The sequence below is a fragment of the Accipiter gentilis genome, chromosome 9 (assembly GCF_929443795.1).
Source record: "Accipiter gentilis chromosome 9, bAccGen1.1, whole genome shotgun sequence".
Taxonomy (NCBI): Eukaryota; Metazoa; Chordata; class Aves; order Accipitriformes; family Accipitridae; genus Astur; species Astur gentilis.
In genome coordinates this window covers 43,546,041-43,566,806 of record NC_064888.1, presented here as the reverse complement: position 1 = coordinate 43,566,806, position 20,766 = coordinate 43,546,041, and the positions used below count along the sequence as shown (strand labels likewise).

Below are 20,766 nucleotides of genomic sequence, written 5' to 3'. Positions count from 1 at the left end.
TTTGCCTTTGTGTCTTCAACATTGATTTCTGTAATAGATGCCTCATACAAGTTTCACAGTTATCAATTTTTTATAACAGCTTTAAAGTGCACAGGCTTTGCTAAAGCCATGGAAGCAGTGGACAACTAGTCCAAAAGAAATACAAATGCTAAAAGAAATGGCCCAGTACTGCCTTAATATGCTAGATATTGACAAAATCTGCACTGAAGACTTCAAGCTGTTTGATCCTCACACTTCATACCAGGGGAAATGGAAAATTCAGTCAATTTTGCAACTAAACTTATTTTCTTTAAAAAAATAAGAGGTCACAGCATAAATAAGTACCATTTTAAGTACAGCACAGTTCCAGTCCAAGGAGCTTTGTCTTTTTAGAGACACACGAATGACTAGAACTCATCAGAACTCATTTAACAAACCTCATTCCCAGTTGTGCTTCCAGCTGTGGACCCAAGGTGTCTGCAGCTCCCTCCACCTTCCCCAGGGAGGGTCCCCTTTGCCAGGGTCAGCCCCCACCGCGGGCAGACCTAGCCCAAAGGACAGACAGGAGGACACCAGCCACAGGCACAGGGTAGGAAGCCCAGGCTGGCACAGCAAAGCTTCAGCAGGGGCACAGGCTTGCAGGAGGCAGCCAGCCCTATTCAAAGCTGAGCTCGTCGTGGTCTGTTTGACTGCTTTCAGGCTCATGACAGCAGCAGCTAGCTCAGGGCACACCGAGGGCTTGTGTACTTTTGCGCAAGAAATATGGTCAGTGAAACTGTGGTATTAAAAACTTACCAAATATGAAAAGAAAGTCACGAGAGAATTGTTATGGATCCCAGCATTTTCTAGAGTCCCATGCAGGTATCACCAAAGGCTCTCAAGGCTTGCAGCAGAAACCTTGCTCCAGAGCAGCAATCAGTTCCTTGCAGTCTTAAAGCATTTTCTCTGCCTGGGTTTAAAGCTTTGCATTTCAGCATGCTTTGCTCTACTAGTGGAAAGCAATCCTCAGCAGCAACGAGCAGAGTCGGAGGCCAAGCTGACAGCTCTGGGACACATGGGATGCATCGCACACACTATTTATAACCACAAAGGAGGCTGCGAGGAGGGCCAGTGTCTGGGTAAGCTCAACGTACAAAGGCCTCCATCAAGAGCCAGCAAAGGTAAAGAGAGAAGCTGAGCTCTAAGACCGAAGCTTTCAAGGATGCTGCAACAGAGGGCATTTACTGCAAAACCAGTTTCTGTTCTCTGCAGACTCCTCACACCCCGCAGTTTGCACGGAGGTGGAGGTTTCCTTCCAGGAGCCACTTATGAACACCGCCCGGAGCCGCACAGACCCCCAGCCCAGGGAGAGCTCCGCAGCGCAAGAGCTGCCTCCTCCCAAGTGTCCCCCAGCAGCCAGACCCCAGGGGACCTTCAGCTGTTCCCCCGTTAGCAGCTCAGCCACACACAGACGCTTGTCTACTCAAATGAGCCTGTGAAGTTCTTACTCATCAAGGCTTAACGTAGCTTCTTGCCACCAGTTTTGTAAGCACCACCAGAGTTTGGATCAAATTTGGTGTAAGGCAGGAAAAGACCTTTACATCAAAAGTGAGTTAATGGGACACCGATGGCCGCAGCCACCTGTGTGTCCACGTGCTGCCCAGCGCTCAGCATCAACGAAGAGCCACACGCACGTTTGCTCCGAGTTACAGCTCGCACTTTGGAGCGGCTCAGACACCACGTCACCATCACTCGGACCAGGGAAGAGTCAGGCTCGTTCCTCTTACCCAGCCTGGTGAGCATGGCGCCCTTTCAGCCCATCACAAACCCTGGATGCAAACAACAGGACAAACAACCCCCAAGTATTTTACCTACAGCTGAACAAATATGCATCACGCTGACCAGATGGAAGACTGGCCCTCCCTTTTCCCCTCGCCCCTCCAGTGTAAGCCCCTTGCTGGCTCCCGTGCCATCTGCGAGGGGAGGGATCCAGCAGCAGCCATCTCACTGCATTTTAATTCCCTAAACGTTCACCTGAAGTACGTGTTGTGAATTCAGACATCTGGGGTTCCTGCTCCTGGCTGCAGGCTGTCAGCACAGCTGGATACCTGGTGGCTGCCGGGTTATTAATTCCTGCTCACAAGGCAACGCTTGCTCATATTCCCAGGTCCCACCTGGGGAGATGGGGGATTGTCCCCCAACCCAAACACTGGCCTCCAGAGAGCTGCTGCCAGAGCTGCTCCAACAGCCAGGAGCTGGAAACAGTTCAAGAGAGAAAAAAAACCAAACCCACCACGCCAGGTTTTATTTGGCGATGCAGGGGTAATCATGGGCATAGGAAAATATTGCTCACCCCCCTTCTGTAATTCCAGGACCAGGCAGTTCCATGGGAAAGTCCTTGCATGCCTGCCAGGGAGTCTAAAAGGTGACTTCATTTCTAGATACAGCCTTTGGGCAGGGTACAGAACAAAGACCTTTGGTCAAAAGCTCGACAGAAACAATTTCTCTGACTTTGGAGCCTAAAAATAGTGTTCTAGAACATAACACATAAAACGCCAGATTAGTCTGGAGGATGGCCACCTCACAGGAGAGATCACAGACTGCACGGAACCATGCCCTGCATGGTTCACAGTCACAAACGTCCCTGTTCTCTAACCGCGGGGAGGGAGCCTGGGTGAGGGCTGGCAAGCTCCCTCACTACCTCCTGATTTCCTTTCCCTGGGAAATTAGAACAAATTAAGTGCCTGAACTCTAAGGAAGCACATTTTATTTCATCAGGTTGTAAAACGTGTTTCAGCTGTCCTTCAGCCATGTGCAGCACCCCTCACCAGCCTCAGTCCCGGCACACCGACAGCCACCAGCACAGGGGCAGGAGCTGATCCCCAGATGCGCCTATTCCAGGTCCTGCTTTTCAGAAACCACTGTGCGTCAGTGCTGAAGCCCCCAGCCCTCGGCAGAGCCCCCAGGGCTGTATTTATACACCCCCCCCATTTCTTACTTTACTTCACCTTCCCAACATGTTTTTTCTGGAGTCACTTGGCATTTCCATGAGGAAGTCTGACTCTCTCAATCTGCGTGTGTTTGTGCTCAGTGTAAAATGACAATGGAATTCAGAGTTTAATCTTAAATCCCATTCCTGCAATTTCCAAACCCATCCCCGAAGGAAGCAGCAGAGCTTTGAGAGAGTGGTTCATCTTCTCCCAACACTTTTTCATCCTATAACTGGTGGTTAGTTACCACAGATGCCCGCTTTCTGCTCACTAAACAACAACTATGCTGATTTAAAACACACGCACAAGCTCTGTGAAGCGAGGATTACGTACAAACTCTCCCTCAGGTTTACAGAAACTGCCTCCGATATGCAGCGCTCGCTTCAGCCCTAGTTAATGGGGCATTAAGGATTCATTGTACCAAAGGAAGTGACTTTAAAAACACATTTCAAAAAATCTTACCTCTAATTTCTAGTACAGACAACTTCTGCTCTCCTCAGTTATTTCCTCAAAAACAGCTGAGGCCTGCAGTTACCTTGCTGCTAGGAGATACTTGCAGAACAGGGGATCTGTGTGTTGCACATAGCCCACAGCCTGTCAGAAGGCGCCCGTAGGGGTTTTTCCATGTGTGGAAGCCCCGCGCTACTAACACAAGATCCCTGCCACGCGTTACCAACAAGATGCTCCATCTCCTGGAAGTCAACCGTTCAGGGTATTGCATGTGCGAGTAGCACAATGCTCTTGAACTGGTCCCAGAAGTCAAGGGTGGTTTGGGGCAAGTATCTGAAAAAACAGTAATTTTATCGAATTGACAATAAAATCTGTGTTTAGATAAAATGAAATGATAAAAATTTCATGAATCATCAAAAACTATTTAATTGAAAGTGGTACAAGCAAATCATGTTTTATATAATAGAAGATTTCATCATATCCTTTTTCTTTTTACTCATATTCCACTTACATTTGCTGAAAAAATAGATCAAAAATAGACAGCACTAATATATTCACTGAATATGAACAGACAACTTTCTGAGTTAGAGGTATGACCATTCAAAAACTAATCATTTAAAATGGAAATACAAACAATCTTCAGGTTGGCTCATTTGGCCAATTACCTAACAAATGGAAGAAAAAGTTGTCAAAATACACAGAGCAAGTCCAGGTAAACATTTAAAATTTATTAAACTTTTTGGTCAAAATAATTGAACAAGTATGTACAATCCCATTGTATTAGCTCTATTATGTATTTTAGGAACAAGGTCAAATCTAACGCTTTAGTGACCCAGAAGTTCCACATTTCAAGATTTTCAAATAGTGTCACAACCAATATACAGTATAAGGTTTTTGTTTTTTTTTTTTTTTTTTAAATTTAAACTTTATTTGTAGAACCTCAAAGTTAGTTGTACTTACTAGCTTACCGTGAACAAGAGTGGCACTCTATGGACATTGATCGGGAGGGTAAGAACAGAGACATTTTGCTCTTACATATGCAGATCTGATTCCATAATCATAATACACCTTCATTTTAAGAAAAATGGAGTGTAAACCACACTTCTGTATTGCCTCTGGGAAGCTCAGGGGATCTTGTTTTTCAGCAAGAATTTCTAATTTGCAGGCACATTTCATAGAGTGTAACGTCTAGCTACTCGATGCTACTAAAACGTGCTGCAACAGCTTCAGGAACAGTTTCTCACCCAGGCTAGTCTAGGGTGAAGAGAAGGTTGATGCATTTTAGGCCTCTTTGAAGGGGGGGGGGAGGAAAAAAAGTACCTAAGGCTTAAAAAAAAAAAAAAGTTAGAAGAACAGAGTTACAACAACCGCAGTTAACACCAGCTCATGGCCTCAGTGTTTTCCTACACCTCAGTGTTAAAGTCAGAACGTGCCCACGTCTATGAAGCTGTGTTGCTGCTTGGCATAATCAAGAAAGGTTTGGGGTTTTTTTGCTGGCTTGAACTGCAATCTGAAATACAATATATTATGCCAAATATTTAAAATAAACTATATCTTCATGACAAATACTAAAAAGGTTAAAAAACATAATGCACGTAAGGTATGTCTCTATCTAACATTGAGAGGCATCAGATAAACTGAATTTTTATCTTCAAAGAAGAAAATCTGTTCAGTGTTTTGTTTTCCCTTCTGTGCAAGGTGGTCACTTTCTATTAAGGCTGTGGATGTCTTTATACTAACCTTTTCAATCTCCTACTTGGTACACAGATAGTGTTACAAGAAAACCAGTGCAACTTAAAACTAAATGACAATTTCATGGAAACTCTAAATTTAGAATTTGAAATACTACACAAAAAAGTTTGTATTAGTCTGCCAAAAATCAATGTTTTGGGGCAAACATTGTCAAATCTGCCCATCAGGATTATTTTGCACAATCTCAGTACATGCAATAAAAAAATAAAAAGACTGAATACATACCTTCAGATTTAAAAACAGTTTTTATAGTTTGTTATTTTATTAAGTGGTTTACACCAGAAGGTGTGGTTATAGATACAGTTGGTGAGTAAATATTCATGGAAACCTGTCTATGAACCCAACTCAAGACCTACCTAAGTGCTCAAAGGTAAAAACACCTAAGCCTAGATACAGGCCAGAGGAGGAATGTTTACAGGCATTAAGCACAATATATGTTTTGAAAGGCCCAAATATTACAGCAGAGAAAGAGCGCGAGAGATAGAAATTACATTTTTATGACAATTTTTCTTCTTGGGTGTTAAATTTTTGGTCTATAAACTGGAAAGGAAGGCTCAGACTTAAATAAATACATTTGTTTTGAGTATTGGCCTTTTGAGCACTGTCCATCAATTCTGCCTCTAGAGGGTTTCTCCCAGAAAATTGTGACTGACATTCCCTACCCCCACTGAAGGCAGAACTACACCATGAACTCAAAAACCAGGCCAGATCCTCTCCTTTATCTAAAGGGAAGTAAGTGCATCAATGTTCTTCACTGGTAGGACAACAAGGCCTTCTCTTTTACAGATAAACAAATGAGCTTAACTATGCAAGACGACGACTCTGTCCTCAAGTAAGTCATCTTTAGTTAATTTTGTCCTGGAATATATACAAATTATTGGTGGCAGCTACAGCAATGATGTTCTCCATGGGATGCCATGCTGTATGAAGAATCTTCTTGTTGAAGTCCAGACTGTCAACGCTTATTTCATCCTTCTTTCTTTTACCACCTGTACACACTTTACGTGGCTTTAAGATGGCACGAGGTTTGCTGCTCTCCCTGGATGCTTCTAGAGTGATATCCCGTCGCGTGTTTCGGTCAAACATTCTAAAGAAGTTGTTGTAAGATCCGGTCATGATAGCACTGTTTAAAAGCAGAAGAAAGGCAAATCTTACTAGGTTTCCAGAAACAGTATTCAACCCCCACCTTATCCGTCTTACGCACAAGCAGACTATCAGACCAACTTCACGACCAGTATGCGGCATTACACTCTTCCTCTCTGATGTGTACCTTTGCTCAATTCCGTTTGGACTTCAGCACTGCTTCCACTCCACCACTTTCTCTTCCCCTGGTTCCCACCTCCTCCCACCAGCACTCAGCAGCAGTCTTATGCTTTGTTCATCTTAATGTGAGCAAAGCGGGTTTTCCCATTGCTACTCTATCCTTTTATCCTGCGGCAACAAAAGTCATGGTGGAAGCAAAGCCATTGTAAACTGCTTCATTACCACAAATGAAAGTGCCTGCCTTTGCCCTGTGCACGTGTTGACCATGAGCAAACCAATGGATTAATTACAAAAATTTGTCTTGAATCAGTAAAAGCAGCCCCTTGTGCAAATGTCTGATGCAGCCCTGCAGAAACAATTCAGAGTTTCTGTACAGTATCAAATTTGCTTTTGAACAAGGCAGAGAAAAATTTGCATCTGAAAATGCTTTCATGTATCTAACTTCCAAACAACAGCTTGTTTGTAGCTCTCAAAAAATATGCCTGAAATTGAGGCCGAATTGGTCATTATTTTCCGTATTGAACACTTATCTCTACCACTTGAAACTGAAAAGCCACTTCCCACAAGGCAGAAGTCCCACAGACTGTTAAAATTGCAGGCACCTCACCCTTGTCGTCTTATTTGCCGATATGCATTGTCTTTGTGGCATTAAAAAATTAATGACTAGGAGGAGAATGAGCTACTATTACCACAACATATACCACTCAGATTGTCCTAGGAAATGCACTGAGTGAAATATTTTTTTCTTTTTCAAAGGGAGGTGACCATCACAACTTCCATGACAACTTATGTTATTATAATATGTTCAAATGAGATGACCTTGCTTTGACCCATTCTCCCTCCCCCCGTCCTCCAAAAAAGACTGACTAGGGGTGCTTGAAAAGAAAAAAAACCCAAACCACATAGAAATAAGGGTCAGTTTCTTTGCATTTTAGCTTAGTGAAAAACATACACCACTTCTTTTATGCATTTTATGTTAGATACTGTAAATATTGCTAGCAATTTCTTTTTTGTAAACTGACCGACAGTATTTCTCTTCTCAATAACTCAAAGCCAACTGCAACCTCAGCCACTTGCAACCTGGTATTTAGAGTAACCAATTTTCTTTAATATTGTTTGCTTAAATTAGTATGCAAGTGGCACGTAGCAGTACATGCAAACTCAACTATCATTGCAATAGCAATGTAGGTAGGTTTCACTTCGTTTGCTGACTCCTGTGCACAGCTTATGAGATTTGACTTCCCTGATCACTGTCCCCATCTGAACTACGTGATGGATCGTCTCTTCTTCCAATATTTGATAGACTTGGGCCAAATCTTGTTTCACAGGCTGATCCTGTTACCATCAAATCAAAACTGATACCTTTTCATTGAACAGTTTGCAAGCATTTGGTAGCAGACAAGTCACTGTTTTAGGTATTTCAGATATCTTCACAAGCCTTCCACAAAAAGAAAAAAAAGAAACCCCAAGGCAAGCCAAGACAAAGCATGCAGATATAAGATCCAGATCTGCCACTATCTTATCCATGGTTTCTGAAAGCATTTTAACAGGTAGCTAATATTACCATCACTAGTGACAGGAAACATACACCATTTGTGCCAATATATATAGCTTTGCTATCTGATTAAAATGCTTGACAACCTGGAGGCAAGACATATTTCTACTGTTTGCAACAAATATGAGTGATTATCTAACACAGTTTTATCTTCTTTAGCCTACAGAAAACATGGAAAGAAGATTCAATTTACAAGACACAATGCACGTTCTTATATACACTTTAAAAATGAAACTGAGTCACATTTTCATGGCTTGAAATGGCCAGTCTTGACTATATAAAACTTCAACAACAATTCATATTAGAAGCAAACTGACACACAAAAGCATATTCGACTTCTGCAACTGGAGGGTGGAGGATTGAAGAATGAAGTCTTCTTTTTTCAAAAAAACAAACACACACAAAACCACCCCAACAAACCCAGTTGATTTGAGTGCAGCTAATTACAAGTTAAGTACTGCTTATGGCTTTCAAGACTGGAAACCGAATTCTTAATGCTGAAGGAAAAACAAAAAACCAAACCCTCCAACTTACCTATCAGAACCGTTCCAGCAGCATTCAAATTTGTCAAAGATGCAGTCATTTTCATAAAGGGAACAAAGCTTGCTTCGAAGATACTCATGAACCTGTTTGGAACATTTAAATTGGTATTAGATATAAAGAAAAAGAAGAAAAGGGGAAAGGAGGGATATTTAAGAAAACTTGAACACCATACTTGATATGTCTCTACAGGCCTGTTTTCCATATTGAGATCCCACACTTTAACAGAAAGGTAGTCTCTTGTCATCATGTATCGACCACTGTGACTGAATTTTACATCAGATATCGATGATATTATTTCTGAAAAAAACGATCTGCTGCTAGGATCTTCAGGTTCTTCAAAAACTGTAGATAGAAGACACAATTACAAATGAAACCAACACCAAGTTTTACAGCTTTGAACAGTTTTTGATACTTGGAAAGTTTTAAATCAATATACTAGTTTCTTTTTAAAGAAAGTTGCTCTTAAATACTTTTTAGAAATAATCTCTTTTTAGACAATGTTATGCTCTTAGGCATCTAGCAATCTGATGACTATCGCCACAGTCTCAGCCAGAGCATAGCATCAGCAAACTACAATTCACAGGTCTTAGGGATGAATCAGAGAAAAAAAGCTAAAAAACAACCCATGGGTATGGTAAACATTGCAACTGATCTACAAATCACGTTGAACAAGAGCAGATGAAAACATCAACATCCCAAACACAGTATCTTAATGCATGACCCAGGCATTTTGAGACTACTGTACAACACAATTTTCTTTAGATCTGAACAAAAGTTGTACAACACAACCTGCTGAAATGAAGTATTAGTATCTACACTTGAAATGCAATTCGTATGGTTTTAGAAAGCAGATAAAGAAATGCATTATTTAAATTGAAGAGTCAATCTTTGAAATCAATGTTTCATGACACAAGCTACCCAGAACTATTTATTTCATTTTTGAATAGACCCCTTTTAACAGGATGTTATTCAGTCACAAGCAGTTAAAAAATAAAGTGCTCCTAAGTAATTTAATGCAACACAAAGTCAAATAGATGAAGCAGCTTAGCATTCTACATTTCCAATTGTACAAATATTTCCTTCCACCGACAAGAAAACCTTATCTGCACTATAGAAAGCTTACCTGCAAATATCAGTATGGTATATCACCCCACAGGGCTAGTAATACTAATAAACCACAACTATTACAGTAGCGAACAAGAAACAAGAGGCTGCGTGCAAGGCACAGGCAGTTATCCTTATGACTTCAACAGAAAAGCTTTCCTCACCTACGTAAGTTTATGTGGCTCAGCAGACCAACGAGCATTCACCTTTCACCCCTGGAAACTCGCTTCAAACACAGCGCATATTCTTAAGAATTAATTCTATCCTAGGAGCTGCAAATGGTCACGAAGTAAATGGATTCTGGCAGCATCAGCCCAGTTTCTAATGCACAAAGGTGAATAAACTGCCCTAAACTGGCATTTGATAAGCAGATACCTTTGAGAAGCACCAAGACTGAGTCTGGACAGAAGACAGGTCTCACTGGTGCCAAAAGCACTTGTTCCCATCAGTTTATGATGCATAAATGGGTAAACAGGAGCAGAGTCAGATCGTCAATTGTCTCATGCTACACTTCTGCTTGTTGAGGGCCTAGAACAAGACAATTAAAATGTTCCATTCTACAAAACTACCACCCCTTACCTTGTATGCTCTTTACCAATAAGCAGAACTTGGTATGTTTATTTACAAGCAGAACACCTATACACTCTATCTTGCATGAAAACAAAGCAAGAAACCCATAAACCAAAGACGCGTCCTAACTTACATTTTGAATGCCTATCACAGAGGGCTGAAGAACGCATGTCACAGAGTCGAATAGTTCCTTTGCTACTACTATAGACAAACACGTTACAGTGATGAGGGTGGAACTCTGCAGCAGTAATCACTTCTGTCAGCTCCTCCATGTTAGCAGGCTTAATATCTACAATATCTGGGAAGGTTTTTGTAAAGGCATGTAACATTTCAGATTCAAATCACTTCTAGCAGATTATTATTGAAAAATGTTTAAAATACGATGTAGAAAACTAGGGCAAGATCTTAATTTCCACTGTGTGCAATCTACACAAACGAAAGTGACCTGAGTAGATTAAAAAAAACCACCCCAATAATTTTTACAGATCAACTTTAACAGATGCTAGAGATAAGTTCAGACTCCTCTCAAGCCTCCTTCTTAATGCTTCCTACTGAACACTGAATATACTTCATCTATTTACCTAAAGCTTTAGAAAACTTGCATATGTCCTATTTAATATTCAGTATTTCTGCAACTTTTATTTTACTGCAGATTTGCCAATGTAGGACATACTACTAGTTTTGGATACACAGGCTTGCAAAAAGATTTGAAAATTATTTCTGCAGTTAATGATATCATTTGACATTAAAAAAATGGACATTTGTTTTCTTTAAGAGAAGTGCCACTTAGGCAGTTAAGAGACCTTAAACTTTGGAAAGAAGTATCTACAGTAACAAGGGATCTACTTTTCAAATTTTTCAACTCTTATTTAAGTTGACTGAACTCCACAAATAAAGGATGCTCCCCAAATTCCTCAATTTCTCTTTAGAAATCAAACTGTCTATGATATTTCTACTGGCAGTTTTCCATTGAAAGAATGCTTGCCCTCAAGAATGAATGAAAGCATCCTAAGGCCTGCTTTCACTGTATTAAACCTCCAGATTTTAAAATCCTGTATTTTAATCCCTAGATTTAAACACCTACTCTAATTAGTAAAACTTAAGTGATTCTCTTAAGCATACACAACTTGGATGTGCCCCAGTGTTCACAGAGAACAAAAAAAGGATACTAAAACTTCTATCTGTGATTTCTAAATGCCATAGGTTAATTCTTAGGTCATCTGCAGAAAGGTATGTTTCATGATCACTATTTACTGAAATAGAGTTTATGTGATAAGTATGTGCATTTGCAAATATCCTTCTGGGACTTGCTTCTACCATTAGGTCCATGGGTTTCAATATTGGCACCTGAAACATGAAAACAAACAGTCAGTTTTGGCATAAAACTGATTTCTGATTCAGAAGATATTAATTAATTGCATACCACACATTTCTGTTTTGATTTAGTGACTGAACATTTTCAAAACCACTGAGCAAGAAAAGTAATAAAATAGCCTATGAATGCTGAGTTTGCATACTACCAACACAAAACCTCAGACACTGACTTCTGCAGAAGTTACCTGTCAAATACAGCAGCTTTGTACTTCATCCAACACAAAAATGGTGTACGATTATAACGATATTTGAAGATTATGTTAATTTGAAACAAGCACTTAAAAATGACCCCCATATCTGAGAGGGGTGCTTGTGAAATTGGCAAGAACAGTTTGCAAAGAAAACCTCCTATTTGTTTAACTGAACAGTCAGTACGATTTTAGGAACACATGGATGCCCTATTTCCACAACTAGCTGATCTAAAGTGTGACATGGTTTGTCAGGGTCAAGTGGACTAAGCTTCCCTCTAGCTCTTTCTCACTGACCAGCAAGTGAATAGTTTAAGGTTGCCCAAGGACATACTATGCTGTTCCAGTACATACAATTCAACAGAACACTAACTTACATTATGCAACCAAAAAAAAAAAGGTTATGACAGTGTCCAAGATAGTCTGTCTTCCTGGAACAAGAAACAAATTAATCCAAGAGCTTTGTAATTGCTCTCACCATGTTTGTATCTCACAGTCTGTTTACATCAAACTGTAATGATTAAAATTAATCTATTACTTTTTATTAGGCAATTTTCCTATCTTACCACATAAGTGCTCCTAGCCTGGTTGTGAAATCAAAAATACATTAATGTCAGTTATCACGTATGGTACTTAAAAATGCCATGCTCACTATGCACAGGGATGCAGCTCTGAAGTGCTGCTTCTCCTCCTTGTCTACTCCTTTATAAACAAATGGGGATTCTATTTCTGTAACAAAATATGCAAACAAAACCCATAAAAGCCCAAGGTACACACACTCTAGATCTCTAAAACCAGATCATTTTAACATATGGAAGTAACTCTAGGCAAGGTTTTTTCCCCTTGTGCCAACTGTTGCTCAGACTTGGTTCATTCCATCATCCTTTCTTGTAAGATATAGTGCCTGGCAAGCTCTGCAGCTCAGCCCAACCTTCCTTTCCCAGAAAAGCAACAAATTTAGAAGACTAACTTTTAAGAGAGAGCTTCTTGCTTTTTGTTGCTTCCCCCCATTCAGTTTGACGATTCCTAAATATATTACAGTGTTTAAAGAAGATGCTAATGTACTGTTTCAGTGATATAGCCCATACCTTGTAAAACCGTTAGGCCGTATTCTGGACTCTCCATGTTCCCAGACGGGTAGTCTACTGCTACATAAGGGCAAGGTTGTAGAACCCAAAATTTCATCCATACCTACTTCCAGCCACTGGACTAAGGCATTGTATCATAATTAATTTCCTTGGGTTTAGATATTTTCACTGGAATACTCAATCAGATCTTGGTTCCCACACGCTGAATAGAAAGACACTTTGCAGAGGAAATGACTATCCTTTCCCAACATGATTATGCATTAGGCTTATGTATACCTACAGCTTCAGTTCAATATTCAATTTAAGCAAAAGCAAGGCAAAAAAAACCCAACAAAAACCCACAACTGTATAGTCCCTACAAGTGTCAGGAGTGGCATTGGCTTTGAAAGTAGTGAGAGCCTCAGTTTGATTCCTATTTATGGTAACAGCAACATAAAAAAACCCCAAGAAAAACCCCAGCCCCACATGATTCCATTTCTTGAGCTCCTGCTTTAAATGATCCCATGTTTGGAGCACTAACCCTCCTACTACATCCCTACGCAAGTGGAAAAATGTCAAGACTATTCAATCACATATCAGGTTTTCCAAATGCTCAGAATTTGCCTCTAACAAAACCACCTTCTACTTAGAATAACCATAAAATAACCAGCACCTTGTTTAAATTTTTTAGTCTTGCTCTTAGAAAAAAGGCCAAACAAATTAAATAAATATGAGCAATATTGAGGGAAAAAAACCCCCATTATCGATGCAAAGCCAGATTCTTCCTAAATTCACAATGGCATGTGCTTTAAGCCAAACAGAAGGACCCTACCTGCCAATTTCAAAAAGCAGCACTGAGGGAGGATATAAAGGTTAATCTGGGCACTTACTACTCCTTACTAGTGACTGGCACAGACACTACAGCATTATCCTCTACTGACTAGTCACAGCCAGGAAGAGAAGTCAGTATGTTGTGGGCCTTTGAAATAAATGTGTTCCCTGCACTTCATGTTGCACGAAGACATTAGGCTATTTTAAGAACACAGCAGGATGAGTCCATGCTTCTATGAATTAAGTATAGACTAGTGCAGCTCCAGCCAGAGATACTTCAAAATGCTATATTTTCAGGCTTGAATAACAAGTTTGTTACATTTTATTGCTGTCAATAAATCAGTATATCTTAATCTACAATTTGAATATACTGAGGTGGATGAAGGCTGTCTCTAACAAAAATTTTTAAAAAAGTTTAAATTTCAAATCCATTTTAAATATGCTAAGATGTTCCAAGAAAAAAAAATTAAAATCAACAAACTATTGGGAAGCTAATAATATGATAATATAATCATGAAAGTTTGCCTCAAGTTTTCCAGAGGAACCTTATTTAATAGTATATAGATATGTAATGATGTGTCTCCATTTTTTTATAAGATTTCAATGACCCTGACCAAAACATCATTTTTAATCTACACATTTCAGTTGACATCTTTGGTAGTACAAAGGTAGAGAAGTACATGCAAAAAGATATTTGAAGTCAAAGAGCAGAAACATACCCGTAGTGCTGTGATTCTGAAAGGATCCCTAAGTCTTCCATCTTCATCTTTTAAATTATAACCTTCGGCTCTTTTATCCCTTTCACTTATTTTCCATAATTTAATAGTTTTATCTAAAACCAAAAATTCACATGCTTGAGAATGAATTAAATTCAAAATAAAATCACTAAATAATGGAATCAGCAGAGTGGATATTATTTATCTATCTAGGTTTCTGCTGCTTGCAACAGAAAGGATCCTGATGGAGTCCTTTAAACAACAACGTAATAGGGAGTACAGCCCTCCCTACATATCCTTTAAGTACTTTGCCTTCAGCTATACTGTTTAGCAGAATTGATATGTGAAAAACAAACAAAAAATAGACCAGCCACATGCACTTGGAGGGTGCAGATGGGAAATACATCAAATTATCAGCAAATGGAGAGGAAAAAAAGATGGATTCCATTTTAACTCCAATGTAATGTTCAGTTTGAATAAAATACAAGTTTCTGCCTGAACAGTAAGGCCCTATGCCTACCATTCACCAAAATGACCCTTCACAAGGGAAGTTTCACACACCAATTACCAAAATTCATCAATAAGCCCTGTATGACTATCTAAATTATTTTTAAGAGAGAAATGCTAGGGAAAAAACCCAACAAACCCATGAATTACACATACTACCTACCTTAAGGAAATCCAAGTTTATCCCAGATGTCTGCTAAGAGACAGCCAAGGGCAGTAATTGAGAACAGGACTTGCCCCTGTATTTTAGGGCTCCACATCCAAAGCCATGCACTTCCCAGGTCTTACTAGGGGGAGTCTTTCCAAGTGCAGAAAGTCAGTATATACCAAGGGTGAGATCCTTAGCTAATTGGAAACAAACCTCTCCTCCCCAAACTACTGCATATCTTTAAAGCATTTAAGATGACATGGTTTAAAGACTGCTTTAAGTTTAGTAAGACTTATATCAAAGTAAGACTATTGTAATTTCAAAGTCCACTAGACAGAAGTCATTCCTGCTTTATATAAAGTCATTTAAGTACAAGGCAAAAAGTGATCCAAACTGTTAGGAACAAGTGTATTCCTCTGACAATAAGAGCAAGTTTTTTCATGCACAGTTCCGCATTTATATTTACAGCTTGCTCACGATGCATCAAAATGAAACAGACCTAATACCTAATAACCACTACTAAAATACTGGATTTTTAAAAAAAAAAAAAGAAAAAAAGAAAAGGTGCATAAAAACTTCTAATTTCCAACTTGTAATTTTTGCACTGCTTTTATGTATTCTAAGGTACACAGTGAAAATGGTATAAAAATACTCCTCCTAGATAACTGTTGTCTTTTAAACAGTTGCTTTGCAAAACACACATAATGTTTTAGTATTGGAAAAGCAAAGAGAGCATTGTAACCACAGTGTTTCAATTTCAAATGTTTTTATTAAAAAAATCATCTGGGATCACAAAAAAATTAAATTTCAAAATTAGGATGATCAAGTCAAATTCAGACTTCTGCTACAGTTCAGCATACTGGGAACTAGTTTATACAAAAACTATAAAGCAGAGTGACAGGGTATGTAAACTGATAGCATGGTCAGTATATCCACGGAACACAGCTCTAACTATGCCTATTCTGTCGCCGCTTCATTATTTTTACATTCAAAAATCAGTAATTTACAAAGTATTCCAATCAAAACACATTTTGCATTTAATTGGAGAAGACATTAAAACAACCCCAAAACACTCCAGAAAAAAACCCCACAAGTGGATCACAGGTGATGTAATATTCAAATGACATAAAAAGTTATTTTTGCAAAAATAAAGTGTCCTTACCATTTGTAGACAGCAGGAAGTGAGCAGCATTCTGTTGTGGTAACCACCTAATTTTATTAATTTTTTCCTCAATTTCTAGACTTTTCAAGTAGTCAAACTCAGGTTCGTGACTCTGAAAGGTACTGTAAACATTATATTCTCCCCTAGAATGAGGACGGCTTTTATTCTGCAAGGAAACATAGTATTTCTTAAAGCTGACATTACTTGGCTCATTAGGAATTGTACATACAAACTAATGACCAGAAATTGTCAATTAGAAAGTAAACTTTTTACAACAGATCTTGATGAATTTTACATTTTTACTCTATGATACTGTACCTAGTTTAGCATCGATATAGTGCACATAGACTTCCTTTTTAAAAACGTATTTTTATATATTGACACGTGTGTACTCATAAAACACAGCATATCAAGGCACTTTAAAGAGGCACGCTGTCTGCAAAGGAGTTCCTGTGTTTGCTTGGAAGAGTTCCTGGCTACACTACCTCTCCCAAGCGGTTTCAACAGAATTGGAGCAGAGAAGTTAGCTATGTCTTAAATCCTAAACCACCAATGCATGTAATTAGTTTCTGCACTTCACCTAATCTCCTTTCCCGCCCTTTTCCAAAACTCAGTCCTCTAATCACCACAATATGGACATAGTGCAGGGTTTCCAGAGTAGGAAATAAATGTTAAAGGACATAGGACATGGAGTAATTAATTATGTTTTTTATAAAAACATGATTGCACAAAGTCATTCTGCTGAAGGCACAGCAAGATCAAGTATGACCTCTAGATCTGGCTCTTCTCCTACTCATTTTAAAACATGCTGCGTTCAGAAGTGGTATCAAGACTTACAATTAAGCTTTGACAACTTTTTTATTATAAAAACTTGAAGGCTGGAATTACCACATTTTCATCTAAGCTGTTCTATAGTGCTCATCATGATGTACCAAAGACTATTACAAATACACTAACAACTTTTCCCCTCACAGAACTAGAAGACTGCTTTGTATTAACCTCATTTGGTAGGTGGCGGCAGCAAGGAACAGAGATCAAAGTCACAAGTATCCACAGATTGCAATATCAGATTTGAGGCAAGTAGTTACCAGGCTTTTCAAATAAGTTAATGTTAGATAGTGATTCACGTTTGGAGAAGAGCCCCACTTGTAGAGCTGCAGTGCCCAGAACTTCTGAAAAAACCCAACACAACCCCCCCCAAAACACAATCGAAAATCCCTCACTTGAAAAGCAGCAAATCCCTCACTTGCAAAGGTAGGCAAGAATCAGTGCAGGAGAAGCCTACCCTGCACACTAATTGACAGTATGTTACTGTGGAAAAAACAGTAGCGGCTCACGTCATTGAAGACTACTAGGCCAACATAAGGCTGCAAAGGCAACCTTTGCTCTGACACTTCCTTACGCTTCCATGCTTGACTTGGCAACTTTGATAAGGTCATTTCAGCTAGGTTTTTTTTCATGCAATGTCTCAAAAGTATGGAGTTTTAGTTAATTCTGAGGCTTTACATTATTTTACCCCCTACTTGTCATTTAACTTTTAAGCATTTTGGACAGGATCCTCTCAACTAACACTATTCAGTATAGTTATCTACATTACTTACCTAGCCACCCGCATTTTGAGCAAGCTGCCTTTTCTGGCACTAGGCAGTGGTCTCACTCTTTACTCACACATTTGGTTGGAATAATCAGCTGTTTGGAACTGAAATAATGTCATATGAGTTCAGGGCGTGACGCACAACATTTCAGCCCACCTTCCCAAATTAAAGTATATGGGAAATTTTATAACTAACCTAAGTTGTTATTAATGTAGTTAACCTAGTCTAAAATCCAGACTGTTAAAAATAGTTGTTGTAAGATTTTATTGAGGTTCCAGTATTATATACTTATTTTAGACTTTTTCCTCCACTCCAGAAATTCTGCAGTTTTGCACATGACAAGAGAAATGACCCTTGTACCCAAACTCTTCCCTACAGTCTGCATGTGGTCCCAAGAAGACAGTTGAATATTCCTGTGTGAATAGTCTGACTTGATTGGGTTTTGGTTTTTGGTTTGGTTTTGGTTTGTGGGTTTTTTTTTATACTGCGAGGAAATGATGTGACAGCTGGGTTTTGACTTACAGAACAACTGAGCACTAACAGCTGAAAGCCAACCAATAATAGTTCCACTCTAAACAAGCATCAAGAAAGTCAGAGATCCTAAGCAGGTGGACACTTTTGACCTTGATCTCTCTGTGCCTTAGTTAAGTCTATACAGCAGACTAAATGATAAATGAGCTATGAGCTGTCTAGGTGTAGTAGTATAATATTTCAGTAGCTTTTTCAGCGATAGTATTTTCATTTCACTAGCTCTCAAAATCCTCAGTAAAACTGGTAAGTCACCTTTGGTAAAATGTTTCATAAATAGTATCACAGTGAGGATGAAATGCAAAATATTGGATAGCTGTTCATTAACTGAGCATCACTTGAACCATACAACAAAAGAAGTGGGATTCTGCTGAGAAAAACCACAGCACCTAAAGATTAGTATACTTCATGCACAAACAAGCTGAATTAAAATTCCATGATCAATTTTGATGTTTCTGATCCAGGTGAGGGCTCATAACCAAAGGCTCCACTTCTCATCAGCTCTTCAAAGGAAAGGAGAAAAACGCTCTTCAGTAGCAGGGGAGAGGGTAATTGCCATGAGGAATATCGCCTTTTTAAAGACGACAATTCCAGATTTCTCCCAGACATGACAAGGCATGACAATTATTTTTCAGCTTTTAGTGAACTTTTCCAATACTCACTATTTCTCTGGATAGAAAAAGCTCAGTGATATATCTGCATTGACAAATGGACAGAATACGTCATAGCATTATCACATAACTGAATACCATTGCGAAGAGCCAGCTGAAAAGCTGCGTAATTGTAGGAGGAAGAGACTTCCTACCCTCTGAACTGAAAATGCTCAAGTGTTTCTGGACAAGTAGCTGTTCCCAATGTTTTTGATTCATGCTTAATTCTTCAATTTTTGAACCATCTTATCCTGTTGTCCTTCCAGCTTAACTTGTATCCTTTTTTATAAGCTTTCCTTACCTTATCTTCAAAAGCATTATGATTTGTCTTAGATCAACATGACCAAGTATAAAGTTTAGGAGAAAATCCAAAGGCAATTTTGCAAAATGATACTGAGCATACTAGGTACATATATAAAGAACTCACTTGTATTTTTGGGAGGGTGTTTTTTTTTTTTTTTTTGTTTTTTTTTTTTTTTTTTGAAGGGAGGGGAGGGGAACCACCAAGTTCAGCACAAGGCAGATACTTAGAAATCTGGCTACCTTAGGGTTTTCTGAGAAAACTATACAACCATTTAAACCTCACGACATGAAAAGATTAAGTGAGATTATGCCACCCAAGAACAGTGTAGTAACAGCACTTTTGTTTTTCAAGTTACTGACCTCTTGTTCCCTTTGAAATATAACCACTCTGCCACCTTTGTCTCCTGTTGCAAGAAGATCACCAGAGTAATTAAATTCAACTGTTGAAATAATATCAGCTGTAAACAGAACAGAAATAAAATAGCACTGTAATGTGTAAAGCAAATCAAGATGTTTCAAGACTTGAACACAAAATTACAACTTGTATTAACACAACTTCTTCATTTACATCAACAGTATCCAGAATATAAGCCATGTTTCAAAGCCTAACAAAATTTTATTTGTAAGCTAAACCAATTCCTTGAAGCTTTTGAGGACCTTCAACCATAAAAGAGAAGGCATATCGTTTTAAGAATCCGAACTGTGTGTTCTACCTGTTGACAGTAAATGCTGAAATACATAACAGAGATATGTCTGCACAGAGGTTCCAAAAGTAAGAATCATATCAAAAGCGGTGCAGTGTTACTTTGGAGCAGCACTGTGGCTTGCACTGATCAAACTGAGGTTGAGGCATACTTGCCTTTCCCCTGAGCTGAGTATTCAGGTAGTTAGTTCAGGAACCTGAACTAACTGCCAAAGGGGTGGGGGGGGGAAGAACAAGAGAAAGAAAATTCTTCCAGTTGAGCTTCCTGAACCAACTCTGTGCAGAAGCATCAGCGTGTATACAACAGACAAGAGGCAAAGATGACTGCAGCTGAAGGAACAGGAGAGCAAAGGAAAAGACTGCAGGATCTCCAGTTGAAACTGACATAAGTGCCCTTGGGACTGAACCCTGAAAACAACCAGTATTTATTCACCACTGCATGCTACAATTAACCTTTGGAGGTGGCAATAAAGAAATAATTGCCATTAAACAATCTCTAACCAAGGGGCAGAGAGATAAAGGGCTACAAATATCTGTCACAGGGTTTAGGCATATGGTAACAAAACCAACAAACCACTCAGCATAAATTTGTAAGTAAACATTTATCCATACTGTTGCTTGCTAGCCACGCAAATATTTCATTATATTATGCAGGTATGAAAATTGTAAGATTTGAAGTACATGATAGCAATTAGTTTCAGAGTTTGCAATTGCAGACTAGATGAAAACTACTTTCCTGTATTGATTTTGATGTGCTATCTTTTAAATTCCTTTCAATAGTCCCCTACTCTTAGGGGGAAGGTGATTAG

The 20,766-nt window shown here is 39.1% G+C and overlaps 1 protein-coding gene across 4 annotated transcripts in view; it reads right to left on the bottom strand.

Moving 5' to 3' along the window:
- Positions 1 to 4,105: 4,105 nt before the first annotated feature.
- Positions 4,106 to 20,766, bottom strand: part of PPP2R2D (protein phosphatase 2 regulatory subunit Bdelta) — a 31,469-nt gene continuing 14,808 nt past the window's right edge. For 2 of the 4 annotated variants that reach the window (XM_049811387.1, XM_049811386.1), the window contains 8 exons: positions 19,615 to 19,712; positions 17,780 to 17,877; positions 16,179 to 16,344; positions 11,355 to 11,532; positions 10,319 to 10,483; positions 8,684 to 8,853; positions 8,503 to 8,594; positions 4,106 to 6,273 (listed from right to left, as the gene is read on the bottom strand). In XM_049811387.1, the coding sequence (XP_049667344.1) occupies positions 5,994 to 6,273; positions 8,503 to 8,594; positions 8,684 to 8,853; positions 10,319 to 10,483; positions 11,355 to 11,532; positions 16,179 to 16,208 (915 nt within the window). In that variant the 5' untranslated portion in view covers positions 16,209 to 16,344; positions 17,780 to 17,877; positions 19,615 to 19,712 and the 3' untranslated portion in view covers positions 4,106 to 5,993. Of the gene's footprint in view, positions 6,274 to 8,502; positions 8,595 to 8,683; positions 8,854 to 10,318; positions 10,484 to 11,354; positions 11,533 to 14,364; positions 14,478 to 16,178; positions 16,345 to 17,177; positions 17,351 to 17,779; positions 17,878 to 19,614; positions 19,713 to 20,766 lie in introns of all 4 variants that reach the window. The other 2 variants (XM_049811388.1, XM_049811385.1) reach the window with 2 other exon arrangements.